The sequence below is a fragment of the Protomyctophum parallelum genome (genome assembly GCF_964188405.1).
Source record: "Protomyctophum parallelum genome assembly, chromosome: 6".
Lineage (NCBI taxonomy): Eukaryota > Metazoa > Chordata > Actinopteri > Myctophiformes > Myctophidae > Protomyctophum > Protomyctophum parallelum.
Genome location: NC_139701.1, coordinates 5626653 through 5648563, shown reverse-complemented (window position 1 = coordinate 5648563; position 21911 = coordinate 5626653). Strand labels below are relative to the sequence as shown.

General features: G+C 47.7%; 1 protein-coding gene across 1 annotated transcript; it reads right to left on the bottom strand.

The window, feature by feature from the left end:
* Nucleotides 1–1240: 1240 nt before the first annotated feature.
* On the bottom strand, nt 1241–3306 carry her6 (hairy-related 6). The gene is made up of 4 exons (XM_083766982.1): nt 2898–3306; nt 2630–2725; nt 2402–2489; nt 1241–2101 (listed from the first exon to the last, which is right to left on the bottom strand). The coding sequence occupies exons 1-4, from the start codon at nt 3003–3005 to the stop codon at nt 1584–1586; spliced, it is 810 nt and encodes a 269-aa protein (XP_083623108.1). The 5' UTR covers nt 3006–3306; the 3' UTR covers nt 1241–1583.
* Nucleotides 3307–21911: the final 18605 nt, after the last annotated feature.

The following is a 21911-nucleotide window of genomic DNA, read 5'->3' as shown; positions in this document are numbered from 1 at the left end:
CACCACTGTATAATATTGCCATCATCCACTAGACTATGTGGAAGGTGCAGGTTGCGCCGTTGCGCCACAATCCACATATATGTACCATTGTGGAAAATATATACTACTAGGCCTAGACATTTCAATAATTTCGAGTGGATTTTGATTAATACATGTTGTTTGTGTAATTCACTCACTCACCAGCTCGTTGACTCGTCGTATTAAGACACCCACAACTTGAACCTCAATCCAACATTGTTTCCCATCAGTAGGCTATCACTGTCACGTGCGTGAGTGACAGTTTTAAGCCACGGTATAACACTTCTTTAGCGGAATATGCTTCTATTTCATTCATCAGATTAATTTGTTCTCTCACAGAAGTATATAGGGTGTATAGCCAAAATATTTCCAGAGTAGCCTAATAACATCGCTGAGCGATGGCCCACACGATGGACACACCAGTTCACTGATCAACACTGATCGCATCCAATAATGCCAATCACGTTGCCATGCGCCCCTTCGTTGCTAGATGGCGCACGTCGCCTCTCAATGCGCCCTACGTTTCATTACAGCGAGGAGAAACTTGTTGGACTGTCACTGAAGGTTCCATCGTCAAAAGGAGTTTCAACTCTCCGACTGCATATTCATTCAAATCACCAATAGTTTCCCCAACAGTTCACAAAACAGTATAGCGGAAACGTATAGGCTGTGACTGACAACTGCAGCGAGCCACACGGACCTATAGATAATCATTTGATTGTTGATTTGATTGTTCCTGCAAGATAATTGCACAGTCAATAGCCTATACTTACTTTACTCCTATGTCTGTTTAGTTTCATGTTAACAAAATCGCAGGTCTCACATTTCGTTTCATTGCAGGACACAAACCTGGCTAGACCAAAGAAATACACTGGACCTGCATGCAGGTTTTCACAGCACCTCATGTTATAGTTTTAGGAGATAATAACCACTATGATGTAGCCTATTGATAATGTGCGCGGCATAATGTAATAACGGGCTAATCACAATCACAAATGCTTAAATGGGTATGTGTGTTAATGTTAACACAATTTCAAACTCTGCGAATAATATTTTTGGTCGGGGAGAAAAGGTTTATATATGCACAAATGGATCTAGATATTTGCACGCCAAATCAACCCACAAAACTTCACAAATCTATAATATATAAAAATATGCTTTGTTTCACTTTCGAATAAAGACTTGAAGTGACATTTAACTCATATATAAGGAAAGCACAAGATTATTTTAATATCTTTACAAATTTATTATTTGTCTTCCAAAACGAAGAACAGCATAAGAGCATTGGACATATCTTTGGCATCACACAGTAAAAAAAAGACACCTCAAATATAAAAATGCAGTGAACAGACTTCCACAATACAAATCTCATTTCAATATGAACTTTACTCCCTTGTTAGCTAGGCTATACAAATATAGTGCATAATCTTCTCATTTTAACGCAATGCAATTATGAAAAAAATATCCAAAAAAAGAAAAACTTTTGTAACATTGGACAAAGAAGAGAACTGTAAGTGTCGCGATAAGAGTCATTTCAAATATAGTCCCATTTCATTTCTCCTTCTTCACCACGGTCGCCACACCGAGTCCGAGTTCCCCGACGGCGCGCCGGGGGACACGGCCGCGGGGACCGGCGTGCTCACACTGTTCGCGTACACGGGGATGACGGGCCCGTTGGGCGCAAAAGCCGCGTTGGGGATGAGGAAGGCAAACTGTCCGTCCGTGGCGGGCACGATCTGGAAGCCGCCGTACACTTTGGTGGCGTCCGACGGTAACGTGGCCTGGGAGCCCCCTTTGCACGACACCCCCATGGGCATGCCCTGAGGCGACGAGTTGGGGGGGATCTGGACCATGGACTGGGCGAAGGCGGGGTGGGTGGGGGGCCCGCCGGGGAGCTGGTGCTGGCTGGGGTAGTTCATGGCGTTGATCTGCGTCATGCAGTTGGCCAGGTGGCCGAGGAGCCGCGTCCTCACCTCGGTGTTCACCCCCTCGCAGGTGGACAGGAACCGGGTGACTTCGTTCATGCATTCGCTGAAGCCCGCGCGGTATTTCCCGAGGACGGTGGGGTCTGTGTTTAGAGCAGCTGCACGGGGGAAAGATTAAATAAACACCGGTCAGACAAATATCTCCGGGAGAGAATCAAACGCATGCAATTAATTAACAAAACAGGAGTAGTAAATATTTAACACGTATATAGCGTATTTATTTGGGCATCGGTCACTATAGGCTAAATAGGCGACACATGCATCAATATGCTATTTCAGTCTATTTATTTTGATTTCACTAGACACGACTCGTACAACATGCATGATATGAACCGCAGACGGGTATGTGGGACAGACAGACAGACAGACAGACAGGCAGCTCCGGTAACTAAACTCACCAGTCATCTGAGCCCGCTGGAGGTTCCGGAGATGCTTCACCGTCATCTCCAGGATGTCCGCTTTTTCAAGTTTCGAGTGTCTGGAGCTCTGCGGAGAGAAAGAGGGGACACCACTGTCAGTCTTCGACACATTCAGAGTCCATCATCGAGGCATGATAACATGAAACAAGGGAGCCAATAACTCATTCATGATGAGAGGAGCGGGGATGAGAAGATGGGGCTACTCACGTCTTTCTTGAGCGCGTCCAGGATGAGTGTTTTCAGCTGCCCCAAGCTCTCGTTGATTCTGGCTCGTCTCCTCTTTTCCATTATTGGCTTGGACGACTAGATTTAAAAATAAAAAATAAAACAGAAAATCGTTAATTTCTCTCTCTTGTTTTTCGTGCGACGGCAGCAGTCATGAATCTCCTGTGTTGCAGCATGAGGCAGCCCCGTGCGTAATTCGGAGCGACACTATAAACATAATGTCTCGTTCAGATTGCAAAGTACTACCAACCTTTCTGTGTTCCGACGCTGTCTTGGGCTTATCGGGGGTCGTGTTCATGCTAGCCGGGGTAGCGGCGACCGGAGAGGAGGAGGATTTCTCCATCATATCGGCAGGCATCTTGATCTTCTGTTCTGGTTCGGAAATATCCCAACCGCAAAGCGCAAAAAAAATGTATACACTCCACTGACACAGCCAGGCGGGGACACACGGGCACACTGTATAGCTCGTGAAATTCAAAAGTCCCACAACAAAAAGAAAAAAAAAGATCCTGAGATGTTACAATCCTTTAACTGTGTTGTTGTGTTGTTGAGACACAAGTGTCCCATCCAGAGAGCAGGGTTCAGACAGTGATGTCAGCGAGCTAAAAGATCAGTGCGCGGAAGCGGGCGGTCGGTCTGTCTGCAAGCCTCTGCGTGTGGGTCTTATTTATATCTCGGACTGCACGCGAACGGCTCGTGTGAAACTTCCCAAACTTTCTTTCCCACAGTAACTTTCCACCAATCAGCGCGAGGGACACGCGGCCCGAGGGGAGGATGGCTCGTGGTCGGCGCCCTCCCATTGGTTGTTTGGCGCTCGAGCTGACGGGCCAATGGCGCGCGGCCGGGTTTAGGGCACAGCCGGGGCTGCCTTCAATCATTCCCCCGTTTACATATTAACACTTGAGCCGCTGACTGACTTACCACCAGCAGCATGCAGCAGCAGCCAGGCACGGCACCGCACCGCAGCCTGCGTGCGTGAGGGGCTGACTTGACTCGGCATGTTTGATGCGCGCAAGTTTTTGTTTTTTTTACAACGCACAGAAAGGTGTGTGTGTGTGTGTGCGTGCGTGTGTGTGTGTGTGTGTGTGTGTGTGTGTGTGTGTGTGTGTGTGTGTGTGTGTGTGCGTGTGTGTGCGCGCGCGCGTGCGTGAGGAGGCAACATTCCAAGAGACACACATTTATCAGTAACACTAACACACAATAAAGTCACATTTCAAATTTGCCCTAAACTCTTAAACCTTGGGGTAATTGTACTGTATATATGCTGGCCCACACAAACCAAAGTCAATATATAATAAAAACATTGAAGTGTGTAAAGCTAAATGAAGTAAACCTATTTGTAGCTATACTCATAAACGATATGTGTGATTGAGCAACATTCATTGCTGGGGGTGCACTGCACTCACTGCACTGACTAGGCTATACATTATTACATTACCCCGTTTTAATTATTGGGAATCTAGTCAATCTACAACATATGGAGACTCGTGACAAAGCTGTCTTCTCTCTATTCCCCTTCCCATCATCACAGACATGACTGTCTGCCATGCAGGGCCCTGTGTACTATACTAGCTCTGTACGAATTTGGCACTTTGACATCTGTCGGCATGCGAGCTGTACTGTGAATGTGGAGCACGTGCCAGGATGTTTTATGAGCGCGGTGGTTGAGGTTTGGCTGCCGGGCTGGGGGTGGCGGTGGTGGTTTACATTAGAGGCGAAGGTAAATAGCAGCTGCTGTTTTAAGAGCCTGGGAAAACCACGCCTACCGTGTGCGCTACTCGGATCGGGGCTTATCGGAATGTGAGCCAGGAGGAGTGGAGAGAGAGAGAGAGAGAGAGAGAGAGAGAGCTGCTGAGCACAGAGCCAGGGAGCAGCCAGCACACAGCAGCACGATTAGAGCGATGCCTCCTCGCCTGTGGTCGGGGCTCAGGCGAGGCGCGCCGCCGCCGTTCTTCAAGGCATTACATTTCAGGTCATAACTCCAGTCCCGCTTCCTTATCTTTATCGCAGCTGGAGGAGGAGACAGAGGCGTGTGTGTATGTGTGTTGTGCGCGTGTTGTGCGTGCGTGCGTGCGTGCGTGCACGCACACACACACACACACACACACACACACACACACACACACACACACACACACACACACACACACACACACACACACACACACACACACACACACACACACAACGTAATTGCGGCCAAATAAATTGACATGCGTCAATTCCGAATGCTGTTATAAAGTCTACTCTAAACTGAAAGGATACGTTGGGTGATTGTGGCGATAAATAAAGTTAATTTATTTAGTGACAATATTACATTCACACATGCTTTAAATATAATTAATTTGTTTTACCCCCCCCCCCCCACACACACACACACACAGTCGAGAATAAATTCTGAATAGGATACAAAAGTCAACGCAGGCCATATTAAACATTATTCCCAAACGGAAACAGGCACCAACAAGCCACGTTCTTAATTAAATACAAAGGTTATATTTTTGGATAGCATCTCTCTGACAGAACACTGGTCGAAAGTTACTGGAAACACTGTGCCTCTCTCTCTCTCTCTCTCTCTCTCTCTCTCTCTCTCCCCCTCTCTCTCCTGTCAAATAATCTACTGGTTAAGGACATTTAGGGGACTGACGTGTTGCTCCGTGCCCCTGCGGTGCGCCCTCTATTTGTCTGATATGCAAAGCCCCCCCACACCACACCACCACCCACCGCCCGCGCACACATCTCCAGCTGCTGCAGAGCCCGCGACACGTGGCGCGCAAGCGACCGACCGAGCGGCCGGCCGGCCGGGTGGGTGCCTGCTCTGCTCTGCTCTGCCTCAGCTCTCCGGTCTCTCTGCAGCAGGCAGGCAGGCAGGCAGCACGGTGCTGCTCGCGGCTCGCCGCAAAGATCGTGGATCTGATAGCGGCATTGCGCGGGACAGCCTCTCCCGAGGTACACAAAAGGCAGAGAAACAAGGTTCGGTTAAGGCTATAATGCAGATGGACGGTTTGACAGTTTGCGTAATTGACACAAGGCGTGTATGTTTCTTGGACAATATAAGCTTTTTTTTGGTGCGCAATTCCGCAAACTGCTTAACATATAGCGGATGTGCGCGGGACTTGTCTGTGCATGCATGTAAACGGGTAATATAAATATAAGCCCGTTTTCTTTTATGCACAACAATGCGCTCTCTGTCAAACACATCAGTAACATGTCTCATTGTAGCGCGGGGCTGTGCACAGAAACACCCGAGTCATTTCGCCCGAGCACAATGGCCACTGACAGAGTTCCAAAACAAATGTATTGATGTGAAGGAACACAAAGCTGTAGGTTTTTTGAAACCGTCTCCGCCTGAGTGACTTTCTCACGCTCATGTTGCAAAGAGGTCTCCGCCGGTGAATTGAGTCACCGAGCCTTAAGGTCTGCCCGCTCTGCAGGTCCCCTCCCTGGAAGGGAGGGAGTCTTATCGGGGGTGCACCTGGCGGCCAAGAGTCCCACGAGTGCTACCTGTGGCTGTGTGTCAACTACACGATCACAGAAAGCTGTGGGAAGCGGCTCCGTCACGACCATGCAGAGCAGTGCTCTGTTCTATTCTATTGTAAAGACTTTGTTCACATGATCAGCAGTGATACTTGCGGCCACAGATTAAAAGGTGAAACAAAGCAGCAAAAAACAGCCTGGCGATTATAGCCCTATTAGTCTATAGAGTATACATTAGTCATATAGGAACTATAAAAGCACTATCAATGCAAGCTCAGTGGTAATGTGGGGACATTGAAATAGACGGGCCATGTCTCATTCCAACTTATAACATCCCCTTGCCCTGCATATAGTCCATCTCGTCTCACAATTCTCCCCTTCTTCCTTCATGATGAATCACGTCTTCTCACCTTCTCACCCCCCCCCCCCCCCCCCATTTCTGTTTGATCTGGTCTTCCTCTTTTCCCATTCCTTCGCTCCGAGCCGGTTCTCATGGGCTCCGTATCTTTATTGGAGGGCTCTCGGCCATGGACCCTCCACACTGCAATAATGCAATCAGGACCAGGGCCGATTGTGGGGCTAAAGTGCGTGTGAAAGTGTGAGATATTGCGCTCACAAACAATCTGGCCCGCTATCAGCTAACAGCTCATGCCTTAATGTGTAAGCCATTGGTGAAGCAGCGCTACTGGCTCCTGCCAACAGACTCTGGTGGTGGCAACACGGAGAAGAGAGGGGGGGGAGGGGGGGACGGGGGGGTTGAGAGGAGGTGAAGACTATCGATGCCCACGCCAGGGCTGGCAGTAAGCGTGGCGAGTAGGCAGGCAGACAGGCATGAGCACACGCCGCGCACGCACACACACACACACACACACACACACACACACACACACACACAGGCAGAGAGGCAGGTATATGCATGCAGGCAGACAATCACAAAGAGACAAGGCAGACAGACAGACAGGCAGGCGGACAGACAGACAGACGGTCTGCCTGGTGGGTTGAATTACAGCTATAGGGCATATAGTGGTATACAATAAGCTTTGAGGAGTTGTCGGAGAGAGCGTGGATCTGGAGAGTGGGAGTGAAAACAAAGAACACGTCTTTGTTGTGCTTGTGCGTTGCGTGCACACGATGTGTGCAAAGTGCTTGTGTTCGTGCCGAAAGATCTCACATTAAGTGTGTTTTATTAGTGAGAGTGTGAGGACCTATATGTGCTTAGCCGCCGTTACCGAGGTGAAACGAGGAGAGGAGAGGAGAGGAGAGGAGAGGAGAGGAGAGGAGAGGAGAGGAGGGGAGGGGAGGGGAGGGGAGGGGAGGGGAGGGGAGGGGAGGGGAGGGGAGGGGAGGGGAGGGGAGGGGAGAGGAGAAGATAGTAGATGAGGCGAGAGGAGAGGATCAGAATGGGGACAAAGAGAGCTGGACAGATGGAGAAAGGGAGAGAGTGAAAATGGTCAGATCCTCCGAGCAGTGAGAAGAGAGGGAATAGAGAGGAGAGGGGGGGGGCTGTTGGAGGTAGTCCAGATATACAGACGCACACATTGCCCACCTCCCATCTTACAGCATCCGGCCACTTATATATACTGTAGGGGTTACTGTACACACACACACAGTCACACACACACACACACACACACACACACACACACACACAGTCACACACACACACACACACACACACACACACACACACACACACACACACACACACACACACACACACACACACACACACACACACACACACACACACACACACACACACACACACACACACAATACTATACACACACAGCCTGAAGGAGACTGGGAGGAAAATAAACTACAATAAATATGATGAACAAACGCTCATTCTCCCTCCCCCCTTATACACAAGCACACAGACGTGCACGCACACACACACACAGGATCAGTACGGGTCACTGTAAGCTTTACAGACAGAGGCGCATTTTAGCTGAGACAGAGAAGTGTTTTAAGGCGTATGTGTGTGTGTGTGTGTGTGTGCGCGTGCGTGTTGGCTAGATTTCTACACCCCACGTCAGAGACAGAGGAGCTCCCTTCAGGGGTCTCCAGCTCTTTCTTTCTCTCTCTCCACCCCACAAACTCTCTTCTTAATCTTCCTCTTATATCTTACACCTCGTCCTCCTTCATTTTATCCATCTCTATCAACCAGGACTCCATTCCTTCCTCCAGCTCTCCCTGGTACCTCGGTTTCTCCATCCATCCCTCCCTCCCCCTCCCCCTCTCGTCTCTGATGCATCCTTCCTGGAGGGAGGCCCACTGTATTTGCATGTGTGGGGGAGGCGGTGCAGCATCGCAGGTCAAGGGTCACGGTGAGTCAAACCCGGCAGCCGCAGAGAGGAGAGGCGGCTGGGGAGAGAACCCGACTGAGCGCCGGGCCGGGGGTCCGCGGGTCGACCTGCCTCGGGGCCGGAGCAGACTGATGGGAATACCGCTGCTGCTCCTGGGGGGGGGAGGGGGGTGGTGGTTGGGGTGGGGGTGGGGTGGGGGGGGGTGGGTTGAAGACCACTCATGCAAATTGCAGAGTAACCACCGGTTACTGGAAACTTGGGAGTCAAGACATCAATCTGTATGCAGAATTTCAAAACGGAGGCTGTGGCGCAGATGTGAGGCGATGCAGATGTGGGTCAGATCTTTGTAGAAAAGGCTACTGCGCAGTCAAATATTCAGTCCAAATGGTACTCGGACTGTAACTAAAGACCAACCCAAAATGAACCTGTATATCTCTAAACCACACAGTAACATGCCTGGACAACATTCTCACTCTGAAGGGTACATTTTTACAGTTAGTTAATTGGAAAACGTACAACGCGAGTTGGGTTTTGTGGAGAGCGGAGATACAGGAGTCCTGAGTTGGCGTCGAATAGTCTGCACTCTTGCATTGCGAGCTTTTTACCCACAATTTGTCATACGACTACAATTCCAGTATCACTGATCTTTTAGTCAAATCAAATCTCAGGACTTATTTCCAAAGATCAACAGTGTATAGATTAGGGGCATTTTATCCTGTTAATTTCTCCTAATTGTGTTTAGGTTATGACATTGTATTTACTGTATTTACACTGCTTAGAATCACATGCCACAGATCCCGCCAGATGGAAATGAGCTTGTAGCTATATCTGGTGCACTATATTCATAGTGCATTGTCCCTGTCAAGAAAGAATATGTAAGGAATACAATACAAAACAATCAGTATAAATAAAATGCATACATGTATGCGTCGTGGACTCTATTGTAAACAAGTGTAATGCTTTATGGTGTAGTCCACAGTTTTGTATTGAGTTGTGCTTGAAATGTACTGTAATTCTCCAATCTGTTAATACATCTTTCAATCAATCAATCAAAGACTCTTCACCGCTTCACCTCCCAAACGTATGAATGAATGAACCATTGTAAAGCGCCTTGAGAACACAAAATTGAAAGCCAGATATGTCTGAAAAAATAAAAATAAAAAAGTAAATAAGGGCAGAAGATGGTATACTCAACTGTGATAAACCTGGTCATAAACCTGGAGGAATAACTTTAAGCTCATTGCCAAGCTTGTCACATCCCTTTCTCCACTAGTTATCATGAATCAGACGGGTGTATATACTGTATATATAGGAAGCCTCGTGGTGGAGGAACGGTGAGGCGGCACCTGTTTATGGTCAGCGAGGAGCCGGAATATTTGAATGAATTACAGGTGTATAAAAGCTCTGCTCCATTTCCTTGTGTAGGAGGCTGTTTGTTGACAGAAGATAAGGAGACCATGCCTTTGAAGAGGCGCACAAACACGCACGTGCACACACACACACACACACACACACACACACACACACACACACGTGCAATCACACAAACACCCTCATTCACATGCAGGCGCACGCACACACGTGCACGCACGGAAACCTTTTAACTGACAGCATAACGCAGTAAATGATCTCTAATAGGCCCTAGTTTAGTGTAAACAAACAGAGGGGAAGCATCAATGCAGCGCTCCCATTCAACCCACTAATCCACGCTGCCATCTCTGTCATTATAGGCAGATAAAACGCGGCAGGCCCGGGGTTCACTCATATTTGCATGGAGGCCATAAGAGTAAACGCTTTCACGTGGAATGCGAGGAGCGGAGCGGCAGGGTGGGGGGGGGGTCTACACAGTACTGTAGTGCAGAGGTTCTCAAAGTGGGGTCCGGGGACCCCCATGGGGTACTTGAGGGAGTTCCAGGGGGGTCCCCAGCTAGATTATATTTAGGAAACAAATGGACCCTTATGGGTCTGTAACTCCGAGATTCATCCCACTATAAAAAAAAAAACTAGCGTTGCAAATTGCGGCTATCTTGATTCCTACATTTGATCATCCATTTATTCCATGAGATTAGAACATGGACCTGAACATGAACATTCAAACCATGGGCCCTTGAAATGAAAGTGCTTGAAAATCATTGCTATAGACGTAAATATCTTCTCTTATGGGGGTCCTTGGCGTATGTTTTAAGTCTGCGGGCTAATTGGTGTCAATTTGGGGGTCCTTGACATGAAAATGGTTGGGAACCCCTGCTGTAGTGTATACTACATGTCACTGTGATGAGCTGCTCTAGAAATAATTTATTTGGAAATTGCTTCGCTGTCACCCAATGTTCACATACAGTAGAACAGACAGACAGCTGCACAGACGAATAAATGGCGTTGTCCTGTTGTCAGCGTGGTCCACTGGTCAACTGGCATTCGCACACTGACCTCACTAACAATGGTGAAGGGGAGAGGTTAAGTGTGCACCCATGGGAGACCGTGTGTGTGTTTGTGTGTGTCTGTGGGGGGGGGGGGGGGGGGGCACTACAATTTGGTTGATTGTAATCAATTCATCTCCATGATTCAATTCATGATTCTATTCAATAAAGCATCTCTTTAATCAAGTTCGATTTAGAGTCTATTGTAAAAGCTTTGTTTACATGGTAAGCAATGATACCTGTAAAGGAGGAACACAATATGCACATCCCAGTTTTTAAATACGGTACTGCGGACCCAAAAAGTGATCAAAATGAAGAAAAAGTGGAATGTCTTGATTTCAGCCTACAGTATATACAACATTTCAACCTATATATAACAACAACGTTTCAACCTATATAATTATACAACAACGTTTCAACCTATATACAACAATGTTTCAACCTATATACAACAACGTTTCAACCTATATACAACAATGTTTCAACCTATATACAACAATGTTTCAACCTATATACAACAATGTTTCCCTCCAGGCTTTCTCGGGAGCAGAATTATATTGTGTGCGGTCATTCCAAGTTCTCTTCAAGCAATGATGCCTGGCCACAGATTAAAAGGTGAAAGTAAGCGACAACGGAACAGTTAACTATATATAATCTAATAATACAAACAGAAAGCTGAAAACAGCACGATTCTGGCTGTGGGGAAATGGAACCGTGTCCCATTTTCTTTTTTTAGATTTTGTATATAGTCTCCGTCACTGCCAGCCACTTATTTTCACTGACGGCATTTGGATCTTAACCAGGAGGGTTTAACGTGCCTCTGTGCGTCCGGGCCGAGCTGAACCGGTCTCTCCACAGTATGGTGGGATTAAGGAACAATTAGCAGCAGTAGTTTAATCAGATGTCTGGCCGTTTCCCTTTGAACCCAGAGCTCACACCTCCTCCTGAAACAGGTTCATTTCTACACTCTAACACACTGTGATGATGGGCCTCCCCAGCAGCTCCGAGGCCACCGGCCAGCCACATCAGAGAGAGGGGATTACTACAGAGCATAAACCTTTCTCCTGGAGCAAAAGAGGGCAACCATCTCTACCCCCGCCCCGCCCCTCCTCCCCCCCCCCCCCCCGCCCCCTTCTCTCTCCCCCCCCCCCCCACCCCCTCCACCCGGCAGCGTTCTACCTTTCCCGTGGGAGTGAACAGATCCAGGATAACCTCGGCTGGTCTGATGCCAGAAAACATTAAAGAAACTTCCCTCCTCCTCCACACCACCCCCCCCCCCCACGCTCTCTCCTTCCTTCTCCCCTACCTCGCCTGCCTACACCTCTGCACGCGCACACACACGCACACACGCACGCACACACACGCAAACACACACCTCCTCACCACGAGGACTTTATTCATTTTCTCCCCTCTTCTATTTTTTCATGCCCCTGTTTTCCTTTTCATCCCTCGCTGCTGCATTTTCTGGCCTCTCTGTTTTTTCCTTCTCAGCCTCCCCTGATTGGACTGAGATTAGCCCCCTTTTCCACTTTCTCATCTTCAAGAGAAGAAAAGAGGGGGAGAGGAGGAGGAGAAAGAAAAAGGAGATGAAAACCCACCGCCGTTCACATGATCTCCTGCACGGCCCTGTCTATTATCTGTAAGATTGTCGAGCTGTCAATTTCAATTTAGCCGTCCCTGTTATCAGACCAAAAATAAACGTCTGCTTGGAGAAGTGGGAATCAAACTGTCGCTGAGAGAGAGATGAGTGACGCTGATTGCAAACGTAATGTGTTCGGTGGCAGCCTGCACTTTGGGTGGCTTCTGTCTCCTCTCCTCTCACTTTCTCTCTACCTCCCAGCTCCATTCCTCTCCATCTTCGCTTCTATCCCTCTCTGGCGCGCGCGTGCGCTCCCTCCCTCCCCCTCTCGCTCTCAGCTTCACGGCTGTCATATTCCTTTAGTGCTGGAAAGGTCAAGTGCTGCTCGCTGCCTGTGAGATCTAAAGGGGGGGGGGGGGGGGGGGGGGTGGAAGAGGTGGCTGAGAAAGATTCAAACCCTCCACCACAACAAACCACCTCCACCCACTCCTCCACCCACTCCTCCCTCCTGCTCGGTGTTAACAAAGCTTCCTTCTGCCTCCATGCAGCCGTAGAGCAGCTTGGCGCGCACAGGAATGTGTCCATCAGGCCCTATAGGTAGCTCCTACATAATAGATATGGAGCCCCCCCCCCTCCATGTAGTTAGCCTAGGGTGACCGTAATGTTGAGCCCCTCAAAGCGCGGCGGGACCCTTAAATCAATATGCACATTCGCTGTGCATGCACTCGCACATTATGCGTGTTGCATACAGGCAACGACTGTGTTGAAATTTCTGATTGGTTAGGTGGGCATGTTTATTTATATGAAAAGAAAATTATTTAACCCATTCTGACCTGAGATCAGATTCATACGAGGTTTCCACTGGACACACACTGGTCTGATGAACCCATTCTGACCTGAGATCAGATTCTAAAAATGTCAGTCGCTCTTCGATTTTTCAAAAATAGCAGACCTACAAGCTCGTAGCGCACCACTCGGTGGCGCGCTATGAGCTTGTAGATCTGCTATTTTTCAATAGCTAAAGCATAACATGATGCTAACACCAAAATGGGTGCCCGGTCAGAATGCGTTAAACGTCTATGTCAGGGTTCTCAACCTGTGGGTCGTGACCCCTTGGGGTGTCGGCAAGTTATTTTTGGGGGGGTCCTCAGATTAGGAAAAAAAAACGTAAATGGCTTTATGATGTATTTTGTAAGGTTAGCAGTCAATTCGTATTGGGGGTGGGGATGGGGGTGGGGGTGGTGAGCAGGGGTGTCATAGGGTATCTGAAGGTGAGGGGGATGAGTGTGGGGAGGAGATTTGCGTGCATTAGCGAGCACGCGTGGGTCGCGCACGCAATTCATTTTATGGCGTTTTTTGTCTCCACCAGGCCGAAGGCATGGGGAGAGAGTATGTTTTGCACTCCGTCCGTGTGTGTCCATGTGTCCGTCTGTGTACAGCTAATCTCCGGCACCGTTAACCCGGTCGATGCCAAATTATGCACACACTCTTCCTGGATGCAAACGATGAAACTCTGACCCAAAATATCCAGAACATATATATTAGTGCCACCAGGAGGCCGACTTTTTAAAAACTATTTTTTTGATATTACTCCTCCAGATTCTGTCCAAAAATCCCGCAAATCGTTACACACTATATCTATAGTCATGTGTTCAAGACGGATCTGTCCGATATTTCATATTCCATCCTAATTGGCCAACATTGGCTTCCAAAGTTTGCAGGGATTGGCCAGTTTTGAACAAAAAGCCTCAAATCATGAACGCAGTGTGCAATTTACATGAAATCTTTCACAGACTTTCCTACTAGGCTAAGGAATATATCCCACCCTTTTCACATTGGCCTGTTATAGCGCCATGTGCAAAACACATTTTTGGAACAAAATGCGTCAAATCATCCAATTGCCATCCAAGGCTTAAGAAGAAATGGCACCCTTTTCACATTAGCCTATTATAGCGCCACCAGGAGGCCACAAGCTGACCTGCCCTGGTGGAGACCTGTGCCCCGAGGCGCACTTTATCTAGTTTACCATCTTTTTTACCATAATTGAACAGAATCAACCAATAGACTTTCATATAGGGGAAACCGATTTGGCCAATCACAGCGGTGAGATCATAATAATGCATCGCGGACATCCTAGCGGACAAAGTGGGGGGGATGACATCACAGATCTGTGAGAGTGGGGGTGTTGCGTCGTATCACCATATATGGGTGTGACGCAAAGCATTTCCGGGGGTCCCCAGAACCCCATGGTCTATGAAACCACTGAAAACCACTATTATTTAAATTCTGTAGTGTAGTAGACAATCTTGTAGTGAATGTTGAAAACGGGAACATATTGTGTGTGTTTTAGAGATATTTGTTGGGATATGCAGCTTGAAATCGGGACAATCCTGGTCACCCCAAGTTGGGTCACCTCCTACATGAGTTAGTCCCTCCCTACGCATACAGTAGTTAGCCCCCTTACATGTAGTTGATGATGCCTACCTTGAGAGGGAAGGCTGGAGCTCTCTGCTCCAATTGTTGCCCCCGCAACACGATTCCGGATAAACGGTTGAAGATGGATGGATGGATGGATGTAGGAAGGATTTGCTGTATCATCAGGCACCTTGTTACGTGTCGCCTGCTCTCTCCAAGTAGATCAGTTCTCTTCTGCATGAACAGAGACAGGGGACCAACAGAGACGTGGAGACACAGGTGTCAAAGCATAGACAAGGAGACAAGCATGCAAGCACAAACAGGGGTTCAATTAGTCGATTCAAAGGGACAAGCGGCGGCAGTGGTTCAAGTAGAGACCGTGGGACAGACAAATAAAGAGGACAAAGCAGAGACAATTAACCCATTTTGACCTGAGATCAGAATCTATAAATGTCTTCTACATCCTGACAGTTTTCTGAAAAAGCTATGTTTCTATGTCAGTCGTTCTTCGATTTTTCCAAAAATAGCAGACCTACAAGCTCGTGGCGTGCCACTCGGTGGCGTGCTATGAGCTTGTAGATCTGCTATTTTTCAAAAGCTAAAGCATAAAAGCACGAACACCAAAAGGGGTTCCCGCCCAAAAGGGGACAGGTGTGTCCCATCTACTACTACTGGACAGGACAGAAGGGTTTCTAATGGTTATGTTCACGTGAGGAAGAGAACAGAGAGAGAAGAAATAGAAAATGCACAATGTTCAAAATTGCAGTAAGTAAGTAAAAAGACGGCATGTGAGCATCAAAGACAAGGTACAATGATTTACATTTCACTCGGGTATAACTTCAACAACTGGGAGCAGGTCTCGTTGCAATGCAGCCGCGTCGTCTGGTAACGTTATACCAGCTTAAGTAGATAGCCCACAGACACGCGGGGCTTTTTTTATTCAAAAGAGTTCAAAAGTCAGGCCTTTCATGTGGCCCTTCAGATTTCACTGAAGACAGCGGAGGGCGAGAGCCAGAGTTTACAAACAGCCCTGTGTGGCTTTGTTGTAGTTTCCCATGATGTCACCACCCGCCACAGTGCCCTTGAGGGGCCGCGCATCGGATCCTCTTTGAGGCCACGCACACGCGGACACACACACACACACACACACACACACACACACACACACACACACACACACACACACACACGTAGGTATGAGCTCATCGTCAACACATTCCAGGTTTCACCTTGCTGCCCTGGCCACCGACAACTCGCCAGCTTAATTCAGCCCCCCTCCCTCCTCCCCCCCCCCCCCCTCCTCCTCCTCCTCCTCCCCCCTCGGTCATGTTAACACCCTATCTGTACCCCCCCAATACTGCCCCACCCATCTCTAACTCTCATTGTTCCCCCCACCACACACACACACACACACATATAGCAGGGCATCGCCTTTCACTGCAGGAGACATGAGGCTATAACTGCACCTATACCAGAGCCATCTGCACGGCCACAGCCTCTCTGCTTCATCCGGGTTTCAGCCATGGGTTTCACCACAGAGGGCCGCCGTACGCTCACAGAGTGTGTGTGTGTGCGCGCGCGCGCGCGCGTGCGTGCGTGCGTGCGTGCGTGCGTGCGTGCGTGCGTGCGTGCGTGCGTACGTGCGTGCGTGCGTGCGTGCGTGCGTGCGTGTGTGTGTGTGTGTTATATGCCGCCTCCGTTTCGAAAAAAAGGGTTGGTTTGCTAAAACCACAGGCTCTTCAGGCGCGATTATATGGGTCACATGGTGTTCATGTGAATGATAGGTAGACTACAAAACGTGTGTATTGGTTAATTACGCTGTGCTCAGAGAGGTCACTTCGATCACTGCAATACATTTTCCAATATTATAAAGATTATGGGGCGACCCGCGACCCCATATCTGAGCGGTTTAATGTGCCCATATGACCATTTGCTGCATGTCACTCTCTCAAATCAGAAAGGCTATGTGAGCCAAAGTGAGCTTGTAGATTGGCTTTTTTCAAATGGCCAAAATGTATAGGGTTGAAGTAGTTGTATGTATGTTGTATGTAAGTGGTTGCATGTTCTGTAATACAATTCTAAATCAAAGTAACTATAGTTTTCAAATAATGGAGTAAAAGTATAGCCTACAATATTTGCCTCTGAGATGTAGTGCAGTGTAAGTAAAAGTACTGAAAACTGGAAATACTCCAGTAAAGTAAAAAAAACTTCAAAATTGCACTTACCGGTAAGTATAAGTACTTGAGAGTAAATGTATTGTTACTTTACAGCACTGCATTTTGGCCTTGAAATAAAATTAAGGTAATTCTTTCATGGACGGTTTCATAATTTCATAGGAAATCAGAATGTAGCACAAGATATTAAATTTAAAAGGTTACATCTTTGTAACCTTTTAAAACCAATACACATACAGTGGCATGCTGTTGATTTAAACTTAAACTTGTCTTCTAAGCCAAATAGCCAATACACATCATGCTGTTGATTTAAACTTAATGAAGTGTCGTTTAAAGCAATTACACATATCACACTTGATTGATGTAAACTCAACGAGGCTGAAACATTTGCATGCAGTATAATGCAAATGGTAAAGGGTGAGCATTTCGACAGCACCTCTTTACAATGCATGCATTAAATTCGCCCTTCAAGCACACTTTCACACCAACGACAGGCAGCCATGCGAGGCTCCACACGGCTTGTGCAGAGCAGAGGGTCAGTTTGGTGCTCGAGGACATACTAGGTCTAGGATTTGCAGGATTGAAACCTTTCCGATTCCAAGACAAGTTAGAAGACAACATGCTGTACCTCAAAGGCACTGCCATGCCCACACAAACCAAGAAGGAACTTATATTTGGCACCAGACACACACGACTTAACCACTTTCAACCTATTTTGAGTCATTATAGGCAAAAAGGAAAAGAAAAAGAAAGTCAAACTTTTTCAAAATATCACACCCGTGTGAACCGAGTGGTGCAACTCCTCTCTCTCTCTCTCTCTCTCTCTCTCTCTCTCTCTCTCTCTCTCTCTCTCTCTCTCTCTCTCTCTCTCTCTCTCTCTCTCTCTCTTCTCTCTCTCTCTCTCTCTCTCTCTCTCTCTCTCTCTCTCTCTCTCTCTCTCTCTCTCTCTCTCTCTCTCTCTCTCTGCTCCCCTACTGTACTCAAACTGGTGCTCATTAACCAACACATAGGTGAACAACATCACGGACAATGCTGTTGCGGTTGCACCACTCAAAAATAGCATTGTGCCGCTCACAGCCAGTAGCTGATTTCCAAACGAAAACCCCCAAACCTGTATGGTTTATCGGTGAAGTCATATATCATATATACCCTGAAGAAGGCAGTTGTACCTGCCGAAACGTTGGTTTCTACTCTACTCTGCATCCAAATAAATAATCGGCACTTTGGCTATCAATCAGTGTGTGCAGCCACTCTTTGGTCTTTTTAAGACTTAACTCTGCAGTGGTCAACATAGTCAACATAGCTGAAGCTCATGACTGAGGAGCATAACTCAAACAGTTTCGCCCTCACAGATGGGGCACGGGGGTGGGGGGGGGGAGGTGTATAACCACCACACTATAACTGGACATGTTCTCGTATCTGAAACAAACACATGTATCAACTACTGGGCATTGAGCAGAACTCAGTGTGGCTGAAACCTCTCTTTCTGTTCACACAAAGGGCCTGGGAGACAAAATAAACACCTCATCTGTTTTACGGCGCAGAGCGAGCACTGCTTCTGCTCCCAACGGGGCCTCAGATCAAGAAACAGCAACTATTCAAGAACAACAATGACCACAAGCCTTTTTTGTAATGTATGTATAAAGAAGAAGAAGAGGGGGAAACTAACCCCAGAGCATTGTTTGTCTCTGGAGAAGTATCTAGGGTGCGTAACCGAGAGCGAGTGAGAGAGCGGTAACATTATGCCGAGGCCTTGTTTACAATGCTAACATATTTCCGTGGACAGAGGCACTACCTGTCCTTGCTCTCCTTTAGCCAGTAAGGAGATATTAGCCTGTTGTTGTGCAGCTATTCTGCCTGTGGCACACTTAGCGTGGTCGCTATTAGATGCGTGTGTGCTCCTCCTCTCCTCCGCTCTCACGTACGTCAGTCTATTCCCCTGTTCGACTGACTTCATCCTGTGGCTCTGCTCACATTTTACACTTCCATCTGAAGCTCTTTATCCACACTGACTCAGAATGTATACAGTATATATATATATGTGGGCTGGTAAGAAGGGGGGAGGTTTAATTGGGATAGGATATGTGGCACACCTATAGGCCGTCTGGAAACGATATACGTTATTTAACGCGTTACGTACACGGAGAGGAACTCCCTTTACAGGACAGTTTATTGTTCAGGTGATTTATATTGAATACATCATTTATTTTATATCTCATAATATGAGCCTGGTTGGATCTGCATGCCTTCTTCGTTTGTATTTGAAAAAATATTTTCCTCTACATACATTTATATACGTTTAGAGAGAAGAAGAAAGGAAAGTCTGCGCGCAACGCACACACACACACACACACACACACACACACACACACACACACACACACACACACACACACACACACACACACACACACACACACACACACACACACACACAGGTCAAGCTACACTCTGAAGGGTCTGGGGGCAGGGCAGGGCTATAATATACTCTGTCCTAAATCTCAATATACTTCCCTTTGATGCGTGTCCTATAGTGTCTCCCATTCTGACCTGAGATCAGATTCTAAAAAGATCTTCTACATCCTGACAGTTTCTGAAAAAGCTATGTTTCTATGTCAGTCGTTCTTCGATTTTTCAGAAATAGCAGACCTACAAGAGATATGAGCTTGTAGATCTGCTATTTTTCAATAGCTAAAGCATAACATAATGCTAACACCAAAAAGGGTTAAAAACAGGCTTTTAGTGATCAATGTCTATCCTGGTGTGGTGATTGTTTATAAATGCATTATGAGGTGATATACCAACGGCCCAGGTGGAGAACCTGTTACATTATGAGGTGATATACAACGGCCCAGGTGAGAACCTGTTGCATTATGAGGTGATATACCCGCCCAGGTGGAGAACCTGTTGCATTATGAGGTGATATACCACGGCCCAGGTGGAGAACCTGTTGCATTATGAGGTGATATACCACGGCCCAGGTGGAGAACCTGTTACATTATGAGGTGATATACAACGGCCCAGGTGGAGAACCTGTTGCATTATGAGGTGATATACAACAGCCCAGGTGGAGACCTGTTACATTATGAGGTGATATACCACGGCCCAGGTGGAGAACCTGTTACATTATGAGGTGATATACAACGGCCCAGGTGGAGAACTGTTGCATTATGAGGTGATATACCACGGCCCAGGAGGAGAACCTGTTGCATTATGAGGTGATATACGACGGCCCAGGTGGAGAACCTGTTGCATGATGAGGTGATATACAAACGGCCCAGGTGGAGAACCTGTTGCATGATGAGGTGATATACAACGGCCCAGGAGGAGAACCTGCTGCATTATGAGGTGATATACGACGGCCCAGGTGGAGAACCTGTTGCATGATGAGGTGATATACGACGGCCCAGAGGAGAACCTGTTGCATTATGAGGTGATATACAACGGCCCAGGTGGAGAACCTGTTGCATTATGAGGTGATATACAACGGCCCAGGAGGAGAACCTGTTGCATTATGAGGTGATATACAACGGCCCAGGTGGAGAACCTGTTGCATTATGAGGTGGTATACGACGGCCCAGGTGGAGAACCTGTTGCGTTATGAGGTGATATACGACGGCCCAGGTGGAGAACCTGTTGCATTATGAGGTGATATACAACGGCCCAGGTGGAGAACCTGTTGCGTTATGAGGTGATATACAACGGCCCAGGTGGAGAACCTGTTGCGTTATGAGGTGATATACAAACGGCCCAGGTGGAGAACCTGTTGCATTATGAGGTGATATACAACGGCCCAGGTGGAGAACCTGTTGCATTATGAGGTGATATACAACGGCCCAGGTGGAGAACATGTTGCGTTATGAGGTGATATACAACGGCCCAGGTGGAGAACCTGTTGCATTATGAGGTGATATACAACGGCCCGGAGAAAGAACCTGTTGCATGATTGAGGTGATATACGACGGCCCAGGTGGAGAACCTGTTGCATTATGAGGTGATATACAACGGACCCAGGTGAGAACCTGTTGCGTTATGAGTGATATTAAACGGCCCCAGGTGGAGAACCTGTTGCGTATGAGGTTGATATACAAACGGCCCAGGTGGAGAACCTGTTGCATTATGAGGTGATATACAACGGCCAGGTGGAGAACCTGTTGCATGATGAGGTGATATACCACGGCCCAGGTGGAGAACCTGTTGCATGATGAGGTGATATACCACGGCCAGGTGGAGAACCTGTTGCATGATGAGGTGATATACCACGGCCCAGGTGGAGAACCTGTTGCATGATGAGGTGATATACAACGGCCCAGGTGGAGAACCTGTTGCATGATGAGGTGATATACCACGGCCCAGGTGGAGAACCTGTTGCATGATGAGGTGATATACCACGGCCCAGGTGGAGAACCTGTTGCATTATGAGGTGATATACAACGGCCCAGGTGGAGAACCTGTTGCATTATGAGGTGATATACAACGGCCCAGGTGGAGAACCTGTTGCATTATGAGGTGATATACAAACGGCCCAGGTGGAGAACCTGTTGCATTATGAGGTGATATACAACGGCCCAGGTGGAGAACCTGTTGCATGATGAGGTGATATACAACGGCCCAGGTGGAGAACCTGTTGCATGATGAGGTGATATACAACGGCCCAGGTGGAGAACCTGTTGCATTATGAGGTGATATACAACGGCCCAGGTGGAGAACCTGTTGCGTTATGAGGTGATATACAACGGCCCAGATGGAGAACCTGTTGCATTATGAGGTGATATACAACGGCCCAGGTGGAGAACCTGTTGCGTTATGAGGTGATATACAACGGCCCAGGTGGAGAACCTGTTGCATTATGAGGTGATATACGACGGCCCAGGTGGAGAACCTGTTGCATTA